Source organism: Salmo salar, chromosome 01 (genome assembly GCF_965601325.2).
Source record: "Salmo salar chromosome 01, fSalSal1, whole genome shotgun sequence".
Classification (NCBI taxonomy): domain Eukaryota; kingdom Metazoa; phylum Chordata; class Actinopteri; order Salmoniformes; family Salmonidae; genus Salmo; species Salmo salar.
Window position 1 is genome coordinate 83316582 of NC_138291.1, and position 14540 is coordinate 83331121.

Genomic DNA, 14540 nt, shown 5'->3' on the forward strand with positions numbered 1-14540 from the left:
CCCAAATTACACCCTATTCCCTATATAGTGCACTACTTTTGACCAGAGCCCATAGCACTGTGTAGTGAATAGGGTGCCATATGGGACATTCTATACATTCTCTACTGCTTCTTCTCAAGACTGCTGTGATATGATCAGGTGCCAATTTAATGCAGGAATCGGATGCATTATGCATAGTTCTATTCGCTACAAACCCTTTCAACTGTGTGGGAATATACAACAGTACACACACTTGCGCAAACACACATTCACCTATACACCTATAAACAGACACACACACCTACACAGAAATGTTCATCTGCATGGTAATAATGTATTCCCTGAAGCTGTAGGCTTAATGTGTGAATGGTTTTGTCCCTATCAGAGTGAAATAGAAATAGAAACCTGCAACTAACCTCAAGCTGCTGTACTACGTACCTCTCAGCGTTAGTATCCAGGGGGCTACTAGTGCCACTTTCTCCTGGATGTCTTGACCTGGACCTGACTTTTGTTCTCCATTTCAGCAACTGGATGAGATGTTTTATAACTGTTATAATCAACTATAACTATCTATAACTAGGATTTCTAACTGTTATAATCAACTATAACTATCTATAACTAGGATTTCTAACTGTTATAATCAACTATAACTATCTATAACTAGGATTTATAACTGTTATAATCAACTATAACTATCTATAACTAGGATTTATAACTGTTATAATCAACTATAACTATCTATAACTAGGATTTATAACTGTTATAATCAACTATAACTATCTATAACTAGGATTTATAACTGTTATAATCAACTATAACTATCTATAACTAGGATTTATAACTGTTATAATCAACTATAACTATCTATAACTAGGATTTATAACTGTTATAATCAACTATAACTAACTAAATATGATAGTTTATAACTATTATAATCAACTATAATTAACTACGACTATGAGGCTTTATATAATCAACTATAACTATGATTCTTTATAACTGTTATAATGAACTATAACTAACTATAACTATGATGCTATAGAACTGTTATAATGAACTAACTATAACTATGATGCTTTATAACTGTTATAATGAACTATAACTAACTATAACTATGATGCTATAGAACTGTTATAATGAACTATCTATAACTATGATGCTATAGAACTGTTATAATGAACTATAACTAACTATAACTATGATGCTATAGAACTGTTATAATGAACTAACTATAACTATGATTCTTTATAACTGTTATAATGAACTATAACTAACTATAACTATGATGCTATAGAACTGTTATAATGAACTAACTATAACTATGATGCTTTAGAACTGTTATAATGAACTATCTATAACTATGATGCTATAGAACTGTTATAATGAACTAACTATAACTATGATGCTTTAGAACTGTTATAATGAACTATAACTAACTATAACTATGATGCTATAGAACTGTTATAATGAACTAACTATAACTATGATGCTTTAGAACTGTTATAATGAACTATAACTAACTATAACTATGATGCTATAGAACTGTTATAATGAACTAACTATAACTATGATGCTTTAGAACTATTATAATCAACTATAACTAACTATAACTATGATGCTTTAGAACTGTTATAATGAACTAACTATAACTATGATGCTTTAGAACTGTTATAATGAACTATCTATAACTATGATGCTATAGAACTGTTATAATGAACTAACTATAACTATGATTCTTTATAACTGTTATAATGAACTATAACTAACTATAACTATGATGCTATAGAACTGTTATAATGAACTAACTATAACTATGATGCTTTAGAACTATTATAATCAACTATAACTAACTAAATATGATAGTTTATAACTATTATAATCAACTATAATTAACTACGACTATGAGGCTTTATATAATCAACTATAACTATGATGCTTTAGAACTGTTATAATGAACTATAACTATCTATAACTATGATGCTATAGAACTGTTATAATGAACTAACTATAACTATGATGCTTTAGAACTGTTATAATGAACTATCTATAACTATGATGCTATAGAACTGTTATAATGAACTAACTATAACTATGATGCTATAGAACTGTTATAATGAACTATCTATAACTATGATGCTATAGAACTGTTATAATGAACTATAACTAACTATAACTATGATGCTTTAGAACTGTTATAATGAACTAACTATAACTATGATGCTTTAGAACTGTTATAATGAACTATCTATAACTATGATGCTATAGAACTGTTATAATGAACTATAACTAACTATAACTATGATGCTATAGAACTGTTATAATGAACTAACTATAACTATGATGCTTTAGAACTGTTATAATGAACTATAACTAACTATAACTATGATGCTATAGAACTGTTATAATGAACTAACTATAACTATGATGCTATAGAACTGTTATAATGAACTATAACTAACTATAACTATGATGCTATAGAACTGTTATAATGAACTATCTATAACTATGATGCTATAGAACTGTTATAATGAACTATAACTAACTATAACTATGATGCTATAGAACTGTTATAATGAACTAACTATAACTATGATGCTTTAGAACTGTTATAATGAACTAACTATAACTATGATGCTTTAGAACTGTTATAATGAACTATAACTAACTATAACTATGATGCTTTAGAACTGTTATAATGAACTAACTATAACTATGATGCTATAGAACTGTTATAATGAACTAACTATAACTATGATGCTATAGAACTGTTATAATGAACTAACTATAACTATGATGCTATAGAACTGTTATAATGAACTAACTATAACTATGATGCTTTAGAACTGTTATAATGAACTATCTATAACTATGATGCTTTAGAACTGTTATAATGAACTATAACTAACTATAACTATGATGCTATAGAACTGTTATAATGAACTATAACTAACTATAACTATGATGCTATAGAACTGTTATAATGAACTATAACTAACTATAACTATGATGCTATAGAACTGTTATAATGAACTATAACTATCTATAACTATGATGCTATAGAACTGTTATAATGAACTAACTATAACTATGATGCTTTAGAACTGTTATAATGAACTATCTATAACTATGATGCTATAGAACTGTTATAATGAACTAACTATAACTATGATGCTATAGAACTGTTATAATGAACTATCTATAACTATGATGCTTTATAACTGTTATAATGAACTATAACTAACTATAACTATGATGCTTTAGAACTGTTATAATGAACTATAACTAACTATAACTATGATGCTTTAGAACTGTTATAATGAACTAACTATAACTATGATGCTATAGAACTGTTATAATGAACTAACTATAACTATGATGCTATAGAACTGTTATAATGAACTAACTATAACTATGATGCTATAGAACTGTTATAATGAACTAACTATAACTATGATGCTATAGAACTATTATAATCAACTATAACTAACTATAACTATGATGCTTTAGAACTGTTATAATGAACTAACTATAACTATGATGCTATAGAACTGTTATAATGAACTAACTATAACTATGATGCTATAGAACTGTTATAATGAACTAACTATAACTATGATGCTATAGAACTGTTATAATGAACTAACTATAACTATGATGCTATAGAACTGTTATAATGAACTATCTATAACTATGATGCTTTATAACTGTTATAATGAACTATAACTAACTATAACTATGATGCTATAGAACTGTTATAATGAACTATAACTAACTATAACTATGATGCTATAGAACTGTTATAATGAACTATAACTAACTATAACTATGATGCTATAGAACTGTTATAATGATCTAACTATAACTATGATGCTTTAGAACTGTTATAATGAACTAACTATAACTATGATGCTTTAGAACTATTATAATCAACTGTAACTATGATGTTTTATAACTGTTATAATCAACTAACTATAACTAGGATTTATAACTGTTATAATCAACTATAACTATCTATAACTAGGATTTATAACTGTTATAATCAACTATAACTATCTATAACTAGGATTTATAACTGTTATAATCAACTATAACTATCTATAACTAGGATTTATAACTGTTATAATCAACTATAACTATCTATAACTAGGATTTATAACTGTTATAATCAACTATAACTATCTATAACTAGGATTTATAACTGTTATAATCAACTATAACTAACTATAACTATGATGCTTTAGAACTGTTATAATGAACTACACTATAACTATGATTCTTTAGAACTATTATAATCAACTGTAACTATGATGTTTTATAACTGTTATAATCAACTAACTATAACTAGGATTTATAACTGTTATAATCAACTATAACTAACTATAACTATGATGCTTTGTAACTATAATCAACTACAACTATGATGCTTTATATAATCAACTGTAACTATGATGCTTTATAACGCTGTTATAATGAGTGCATTTTGTTCTCTATTGCAGCAGCTGGATGAGATGTGGCGGGAGCTGCGTTGGATCACTGATGCCCTGCAGTGTGCCCGCTACAAGCAGCCCCGTGGCGGTGTGCCCATCACCAGCCTGGTCAATGCCAGCGAGCCTGAGTCAGACCAGGGAGCACAGAAGAGTGACTCAGCATCCTCTACCATGGACTACCTACCCACACCATCACCATCACCTGAGCTACGACGCAGGAAGGATGTTAGTGGTGAGGAGAATGCACACAGAGAAAGACACACACTGTCTTGGCTGTCCATCGAAGCCGATGATGACGATGCTCCTCTTGAGGATGGGGGTGTTAGCCCTTCTGGCGCTGGTGCCACTTCACACCTATAGATGCAGTGCATACAAATACACAGACATAAACATACACATTGACAGACATTTGCCCACCTCCTCACTCTCAATACACTGGAATTAAGTCAGGAATGGCTTTTATCATAAGCTAAACACATATCCCCACTCTATAATCATAGTTTGTACTGTGTCTGTGTGCAACGCTATTTTGTACATGGACTGTATGTGTGTTTCTTATCCGTCTGTCTTTCTGTCTCCTCCCTCAGACTCCCAGCTGGGGTCAGATGAGGACGGTTGTTCAGAGGTGTTCCTGCCGACAGACAGTGACTACGACTCCAGCGAAGCCTTGTCCCCACGCGAGCTGGACCTGCTCTACTCCCCCCCACAGGACCTATCCCAGCAGGCCGTGCACGCCCTGGGAGGCAGCGCTCCCGACGTACTACAGATACACGAGCTCAGGTACGAGAACGACCTCTAACCAACGTTCCCTGTAAAATGTTTTTGGCACTGAGCAAATTTCAGGTCTGCTGAGTGTAAATATGAACTTTGTGAAAGTTCTGTGCAACTTCCGGCGCGCATTTACTGTGAACACTGAGGCTATACCCGCTTTATGTTACAGTTTTAACAGTGGCCAAGTAGACTACTGTGGCTATTTGATCATAATGTAGGCTTACTAGAGTGGCCTACCATCAAAAACAATGGCGGAAAAAGGAATCCCATAACATTTTCATATGGAAATAGCTGTTCTATCATTCAGCCTACAGTAGCAGCCAGTGTGTGGTGTTCAATGTAGACCTACATTCCATGAGACTTTAAAAAAAAACATGCAGGGCTTGAAATGAACCTGTTTATCCACTTGTCCTTCAGACAAGGTGTTGACTGTTTGATGCAAGAAGCCACTTTACAAAATAAAATGTATTATCATTCCCATACCTTTATTACAGAGAATCAGACAAATTATGCTACCCTCAGCCTATTGGCTACTTAGCTTAAAATACAACACTGCTCCTTTAAGACATAAAAAAAAGCTCTTTACCTGACTCGCTTTTCACATTTTGTAGGAAACAACCACTTCCCTATTGTTGACTAGAAATTTGCTATAACTGGGCTAATAGCTCACTAACTAGCAAAGAATATGAACAAATGTGCACACGTGGCTACATGCAGCTCTCACTTTCTATCTCAAAACAAGCCATCTACTCACTACCGCTCATGCTGTAAACACAGTCCAGTTCAAAATGAATGGCACAGATTCTACTGCAGCTCTGATTGGCTATGGTGCACCGGTCTGTGTGTAGAGTACTTGCCTGAGTCGTGCCTGTCAATTCAATAGAATCCAACTCCAATGCGCTCTGCCTACAAGAAAATCTCTTGCACAGTTATTTTTGCATTATTTTGCGTAGTACATTTTGTTTCGGTATGTTACAAAAGTGGCTAATATTGCGTTGATTCAAGCACAATTCCCACAGTAGATCAAAACATTGATAGTGTTAACTAAAGGGGAAAACTCTAGAAAGATGAGTGAAGCTTCTCTGCGCGGGCTAATATTTATTCTGGGAACATTGCCTCTAACCCTAACCTTGACATACTGCAAATACACAAGCTCAGGTACGAAAACTACCTCTAACCCTGACCCTAACCTTGACCCTGACGTACTGCAGATACAAGCTCAGGTACGAAAACGACCTCTAACCCTGACCCTAACCTTGACCCTGACGTACTGCAGATACAAGCTCAGGTATGAGAACGACCTCTAACCCTGACCCTAACCTTGACCCTGACGTACTGCAGATACAAGCTCAGGAATGAGAACGACCTCTAACCCTGACCCTAACGTACTGCAGATACACAAGCTTAGGTAGATATAGAGCTGCCACTCTTGTCCTGTCCAGTCCACTTGTCCTTTCACTCTCCCCCAGCCCCACATTTCCCGACCACCTCATTCTCCAAAGATTTGTCCTTTTCCTTCTCTCTCCTTTCCTCTACTATCACCTTTCCTCCTCTTCCCCTCTCCCCCTCGCTTTTTGACAGCCTTGAATAGAACCTAACAAATCTTATTTTTATTTTCCAGGTACAGCATCTGCCAGCCCAAAGACCTCGCTCTCTTCCCTCTCTCCCCCGCCTTACCCCTCTCCCCAGGCACAATCCTCTCCCCTGACCCACCCCTCTCACCTGCCCCCATCTTCCCTGAGACCACCCTATCCTGTTCCAAAACCCTGGAGGGTCTCTCCCTCTCCAAGACGACCCAGGACAAGCATTCCTTCACCCCATTGCGGCCCCTTGCCAACCCCCCAACCAAGCGGAAGCTGCTGTCCCGGAGCCACGGGGCCACTGGGGCCCAGGCGGGTTACTTCAGCGGGCCCCAGCGGTGGCTCAGGGGCCACAGCGACAGCCACACAGGGTCCCTGTCCGAGGGGGTCTATACCAGGCAGAGGGACCCAGACCTGCCCACCCTGCCCCTGAATCTCCCATCCCCTCAGGGGGAGATATATGCTAGTCATGCTTCCTGTGTCCTGGAGGGCCGGAGGGGGGGACAGAGGGAGCCCAGGCCCCACATCAGGACTATCTTTGTGGAACCGTGTAAGGAAACGTTGCCTGACAACAGGGGCTGTGGAGAGGAGGAGAGAGGGATGGAGAGAGGGGCAGGGGTGACAATGGTTTTGGCAGAGGGGTCAGGAGAGGAGGGGTATGAAGGAGCGAGAGCCCAGGATCTGGACTCAGACGACCAAACAAACGCACAGGTGTCAGAGATCCTCAGCAGCAAGCTCTAGGATTAGACAATGCTCAGTAATGTGCTCTAGGATTGGCCATGTTCAGCATTTGACAGTGGTTCAGTAACAACCTCCAGGATTGGACAATAGCTCAGCAACATGATCTAGGAGTGGACGGGACTGAGTAACAAGATTTTGAACGATTGGACATAGGCTAATTGTTGACAGTTGGATGGAGTAATGTTGTTTTGGCGCGTTGCATACAGTACATATCCCTCATCCCTGTGTCCAAACTGATAATGATGCCCCTTTTCCTGTCTGTTTGTCTCTGTGTGTGTTGTTGTGTGGGTCTATATCTTTCTTTTATCCCTTTCTCTTTCTATCTATTCTTCAAATGACTGTGGACAGGCATGCTGAACTGACTCTGAGCTAGTGCATGTTTCTCTCTGAGCTCATGCACGTGTGTAGCTCACAGACTAGACAAACCTTGCTCTCTCTGTAGAATGTACTAGAGACTCAGGTTGCTGGCCGACTGTATGAACTGTTAACTCAGAACCAAGCCAAGGCTCCAACTGTTATGACCTATAATTAATGCAACATGACGTCGCTGTCGGATCTAAACGTCAACTCCAAAACAGAAAAAAAAAAATATAATGTATTTTCCAAATAACGAACATACAATTATGAAACTTCAGAAGTATTTTGAATACATTTTCTTTGTCCTAGAGTCATGAAAGGAAGTTACTGCTTTCAGCACATATAAAACATGAAAATTGTCAAAAATTGTGTTACAAGGTTTTCATCCGACAGCGACGATGAATTTAAGCACTGCTTTACCTATACCTCTGCACTTGAAAGTGTGTTGATGACCGACAATGGCTCGAAGTTGCTATTTCAATTGATGAGTATTCATTATACATTGACACCTTAGATAAACTCTGCAAAAAAAGAAACGTCCTCTCACTGTCAACTGCGTTTATTTTCAGCAAACTTAACATGTGTAAATATTTGTATGAACATAACAAGATTCAACAACTGAGACATAAACTGAACAAGTTCCACAAACATGTGACTAACAGAAATGGAATATTGTGTCCCTGAACAAAGGGGGGTATCAAAATAAATCAAAAGTAACAGTCAGTATCTGGTATGGCCACCTGCTGCATTAAATACTGCAGTGCATCTCCTCCTCATGGACTGCACCAGATTTGCCAGTTCTTGCTGTGAGGTGTTACCCCACTCTTCCACCACGGCACCTGCAAGTTCCCGGATATTTCTGGGGGAATGGCCCTAGCTCTCACCCTCCGATCCAACAGGTCCCAGACGTGCTCAATGGGATTGAGATCCGGGCTCTTCGCTGGTCATGGCAGAACACTGACATTCCTGTCTTGCAGGAAATCACACACAGATCGAGCAGTATAGCTGGTGGCATTGTCATGCTGGAGGGTCATGTCAGGATGAGCCTGCAGGAAGGGTACCACATGAGGGAGGAGGAGGTCTTCCCTGTAACGCACAGCGTTGAGATTGCCTGCAATGACAACAAGCTCAGTCCGATGATGCTGTGACACACCACCCCAGACCGTGATGGACCCTCCACCTCGTTGTTGCCGGTGATGTCTGGTGAGGATCTGCCTTACAACAGGCCTACATGCCCTCAGTCCAGCCTCTCTCAGCCTATTGCGGACAGTCTGAGCACTAATGGAGGGATTTTGTGTTCCTGGTGTGACTCGGGCAGTTGTTGTTGCCATCCAGTGCCTGTCTCGCAGGTGTGATGTTCAGATGTACCAATCCTGTGCAGGTGTTGTTACACGTGGTCTGCCACTGCGAGGACGATCAGCTGTCCGTCCTGTCTCCCTGTAGCACCGTCTTGGGCGTCTCACAGTACAGACATTGTAATTTATTGCCCTGGCCACATCTGCAGTCCTCATTCCTCCTTGCAGCATGCCTAAGGCACGTTCACACAGATGAGCAGGGACCCTGGGCATCTTTCTTTTGGTGTTTTTCAGAGTCAGTAGAAAGGGCTCTTTAGTGTCCTAAGTTTTCATAACTGTGACCTTAATTGCCTATCGTCTGTAAGCTGTTAGTGTCTTAACGTCCGTTCCACAGGTGCATGTTCATTCATTCTTTATGGTTCATTGAACAACCATGTGAAACAGTGTTTAAACCCTTTACAATGAAGATCTGTGAAGTTATTTTGATTTTTACGGATTATCTTTGAAAGAGAGGGTCCTGAAAAAGGGACGTTTCTTTTTTTGCTGAGTTTATTAGAAGTTTGGACACATGATACAAGCCTTATGTTTCTCTAGGTTTCTCAGCATGGGTTTATAGGCATTTCCCCACTCACAGTGAATGTATTGTCATGGTTTAAAGTTGGTTTTCTGCAGTAATTAATTCTGTTTCATTATCATCATGCTAAGCTGCTTGATTCTATTTGGTTCTTTTGTGGATCTGTTATAACAAAAAGTCAACCAGAGTATCATTCAGAATGACAGTAATGTTCTTCATACACTAAAACAGTAACTTTTCCCACTTTTTCCGAACTAAGAACATCATCTGAAGACCAGCCTTCAATATCTGCGTAGTATACAGTAAGAAGTAAACAGTTTTGAATCCGAAAGTTTACTGTTGATTTACACTAGTTGCCCCCGCGCCTAGTTCTGACGAGCCCATCGTTAAGAATACTGATGATAACGAGAGTACTAAACATTCCACAGCAAGCTGCAGTGAATTCCAATATCATAGCGCCTATATCCTATAAGTATTTTTCTACTCTCTTTAAAAAAAAAAATCCTAACTTGCTATTCAGCATTGAATGCCTACCATTCGTATTGTACTTGAGTCAAATTATGTATTATTTGTTGGCATGGACTTGTTTTGTGTGGACTCTAGCTTATGTCCAGTTTGAATTTGTGCCCCCCTTGGTTTGGCTTGAGAAGGTCAAGGGTTAGAGGTTAGCGGTCATGGTTGGTGGGGTTAGAGGTTAGGGACTTGAGTTACACAAAAACAGTCTGCACTTTGCACCCTGGACTTTAGTAGCCATGTTCTTCTGTTTAGCCAGAAAGTGATTTGAAGTTATGTTTCTATGACACTTTAAGGGTTGTTTTAAACTAAGTTGAATTATGAACACTGTAGCTTTGTGTTCTTATCCTATGTTCTCTGGTACAGAGTATTATACCCTCTATAGTAGTATTACTCTATATTACTCTCTAGAGTATTATATTCTCTGGTAGAGATGCATACAGAGTAGTAGAATCATGTTATTAAAGTAACATTTCCAGGACCAGCTAATGATTGTGCTCATATGAGGTTTAACACATCATGGACTATATCGGACTAAATTGCACTTTCAACACGTCTTGTTTTTTCATTTGATTTCTATGATACATCAAGCTAATTCCCAAACAATACCTTAATGGTTTTATCAAAGCCACGTTGCACAGGTAACAGGGATACCTTGAGCTAGCTTTTCACTATTTTAACATTGCAGGTGATTATGAAACCTCATTTAAATTTGATGTACTGATCGAGGGCAGCTTTATCGGTAACTATTGTAAAACAAATTGTTGCATTATTGGAACATTAATATGACTTGTTGAAGTTTATTGTTGCATCAACAGGCCGGTTGGTTTTCCACTATACAGTATATATTTGCAACAATGTTTTTATCATTAGGAAAATATGTAGCTAGGCTAGTAATTATTGTGTTCTCACTTGACAGTGTATAAGCCACCTTTGCATTTACAGGCTGTTGTAAATGAGTACTGATCGCCTACGAATAGCAAGTGTCATAGGGGATTATAACACGTGTGTTTCACAGTATGTATCCATTCATAGTTAATGGACTAATAATTACAGTAGTTGTTATAAGTAGATATGAGCTGTAAGTAATGCTTATAACTAGTCTTATAATGCTCTACGAGTGTTATAGAAGGCACTATAATGCATTATTAGGCTACACAGGTGGTTAATAGATAATGTATGTGTCCCAAATGGCACCCTATTCCCTTTAGGGACTATAGGGCTTTGGTCAAAAGGAGTGCACTATAGGGAATAGGGTGCTATTTGGAATGCAGACCCTCACTTTTATTTACAGTCATGTCGTCTTTAAACCACCTCCAAATGACCAAATGCACTAATGCTATTGTTTTAAGTTTTGGGCTTTGGGTTTGGGTGTAGGCCTACTACCAAATCTACCAGTTAATGTATATTTCCTCAGGAGTAAAAGCATAATTTGTCGCTATGAAATATTGAATATTACTATTTTATTGTCCTATTTATTTTGCTATCTATGTCTCCCCACTTCCACCTTTTTCTATCAGTCATTAGGCTATTAGTTTGTGGTCTAACAAGTGACTAGTCATCATCAGATCAGTGTCAATGCCTTTATACCATATACACATAGTGAGTGGGCCAAAATCAAGAGGGGTCGTCATATCTGTATGTTTTTGCATTTCCTGATAAAATGTATGAACTATCATAGTTTGTTAAATGAAAATAAGGCTAATATGTTTGCGGTTGGGGTGAAGAAGTCCTAAAATCAACAAAGTTCCTGTAATGGTTTGATTATTTTCTTCCTGGCTTGTTGCAATGCTATCTCTGTCTAGGGCAGGCCTACCTTATGGTGGCAGATGGATTTGTTTGACCAGTTTAAATAATAAACCTTTCCCTTGTGGATGTTGTGTACAACACTGCCTCTGTATGTCACTCTTCTCTCACTGCACTGACTAGTGAAGTCACTTCAAGGAGTGCAGACAACATACTGTACAGTATACCATCCTTTATTGATGATTCTACTTTACTCTAGTGGGTAATAGTACTTTATCAGTCTGTAGAAAGCCAGAATGGATCTATCTATCCAGTAGCAGCTCAAGAGAGAGTACTGTGTGTTAGTGGAGTTCTCTCAACTTCTCCCCCCTACTCTCCTCTCCTCCAACTCACTTATTTCTCAGTTGAATACATCTTGGAGCTGTTCCAGCTGATAGTTTTTAATGGTTGTCAGTGTCCTGTGCCCACGGTGATAGAGTACAATGGAGTAATGCAACATCTCAAAGGCCTCCAGGTATCAACATTGGTCTGAAGGCATGGCAACGGGTATCCATGGCAACCACACCAAGGCGCTGTGTGCGGTCCTGATCTGCAACATTTTGTGATGACAAAGATAGAGATGGAGAGAGGGGGGTGGATAGAGAGATGGAGAGAGGTAGAGGAGAGGAGAGGGGGGTGGATAGAGAGATGGGGGGGTTGAGAGAAAGGAAAGGGGTGGGGTGGAGAGATGTAGAGCAAGATAATGGATGCAGATGTATTATTGACAGGTATTGTCTGCTGCTAATGACCATGTGGGGAGAGAGGGAGAAAGAGTGAGAGAGAAGAGAGAAATGACTTCATACAGCATTGGGATTATTCAATCATTTTTGCATTAATCCCCAGGAGATTGACTTAAAACAATTAAAACAGCAGCACAGATAGTTCATTTGGGGGTAAGAGATGTATGGTTTGCTGTTCTGTCTTTATCCATCTTAGATTCAAAAAGCCACAAGTAGAACTATAGTATATTGGACAAAAATATGAACGCAACATGTAACAATTTCAAAGATTTTACTAAATTACAGTTCACATAAGGAAATCAGTCAATTTAAATAAATTCATTAGGCCTTAATCTATGGATTTCACATGACTGGGAATACAGATATGTATCAGTTGGTCACAGGTACCTTAAAAAAAGGTAGGGGCGTGGATCAGAAAACCAGTCGGTATCTTGTGTGACCACCATTTGCCTCATGCAGTGTGACACATATCCTTCGCATAGAGTTGATCAGGCTGTTGATTGTGGCCTGTGGAATGTTATCCCACTCCTCTTCAATGGCTATGCGAAGTTGTTGGATATTGGCGGGAACTGGAACACGCTTGTTGTACACGTCGATCCAGGGCATTCCAAACCTGCTCAATGAGTGACATTTCTGGTGAGTATGCAGGCCATGGAAGAGCTGGGACATTTTCATCTTCCAGGAATTGTGTACAGATCTTCGCAACATAGGGCCATGCATAATCATGCTGAAACATGAGGTAATGGCAGCGAATGAATGGCACGATAATTGGCATCACGATCTCGTCACGGTATCTCTCTGCATTCAAATTACTATTGATTAAATGCAAATGTGTTTGTTGTACATAGCTTATGCCTGCCCATACCATAACCCCACCGGCTTAAGGTAGAGAAATTAACATTCAATTCTCTGGCAACCGCTCTAGTGGACATTCCTGGAGTCAGCATGCCAATTGCATGCTCCCTCAAAACTTGAGACATCTGTGGCATTGTGTTGTGTGACAAAACTTCACAATTTAGAGTGGCATTTTATTGTCCCGAGCACAAGGTGCACCTGTGTAATGATCATGCTGTTTAATATACGATCATGCTTTGTGATATGGTACACTTGTCAAGTGGTTGGATTATCTTGGCAAAGGAGAAATACTCACTAACAGGGATGTAAACAACATCTGAGAGAAATAAGCTTCTGGAGCGTATGGAAAATGTCTGGGATTTTTTATTTCAGCTCATGAAACACGGGACCAACACTTTACGTTTAAATTTTCTTCAGTGTTCATTTATGTTAATTGAGTGTGATGCAAAACCCGGGCTGGCAAAACCCTGGATCATTGTTATTCTAACTTCCGCGACGCATAAAAAGCCCTCCCCCGCCCTCCTTTCGGAAAATCTGAACACGACTCCATTTTGTTGCTCCCAGCCTATAGACAGAAACTAAAACAGGAAGTGCCCGTGCTCAGGTCTGTTCAACGCTGGTCCGACCAATCGGATTCCACGCTTCGAGATTGCTTCGATCACGTGGACTGGGATATGTTCTGCATAGCGTCGGACAATAACATTGATGAATACGCTGATTCTGTGAGCGAGTTTATTAGCAAGTGCATCGGTGATGTTGTATCCACAGCGTCCATTAAAACATTCCCCAACCAGAAACCATGGATTGACGGCAGCATTCGCGCAAAACTGAAAGCACGAATCACTGTTTTTAACAGGGCAAGG

At 38.5% G+C, this 14540-nt stretch overlaps 1 protein-coding gene across 3 annotated transcripts in view; it reads left to right on the forward strand.

The window, feature by feature from the left end:
* ankfn1a (ankyrin repeat and fibronectin type III domain containing 1a) overlaps window positions 1-12184 on the forward strand; it is a 234714-nt gene extending 222530 nt beyond the window's left edge. For all 3 annotated transcript variants that reach the window (XM_045723336.2, XM_014212988.3, XM_045723338.2), the window contains 3 exons: window positions 4476-4698; window positions 5054-5246; window positions 6859-12184. In XM_045723336.2, coding sequence (XP_045579292.1) covers window positions 4476-4698; window positions 5054-5246; window positions 6859-7558 — 1116 coding nt within the window. In that variant the 3' untranslated portion in view covers window positions 7559-12184. The remainder of the gene's footprint in view (window positions 1-4475; window positions 4699-5053; window positions 5247-6858) is intronic.
* Window positions 12185-14540: the final 2356 nt, after the last annotated feature.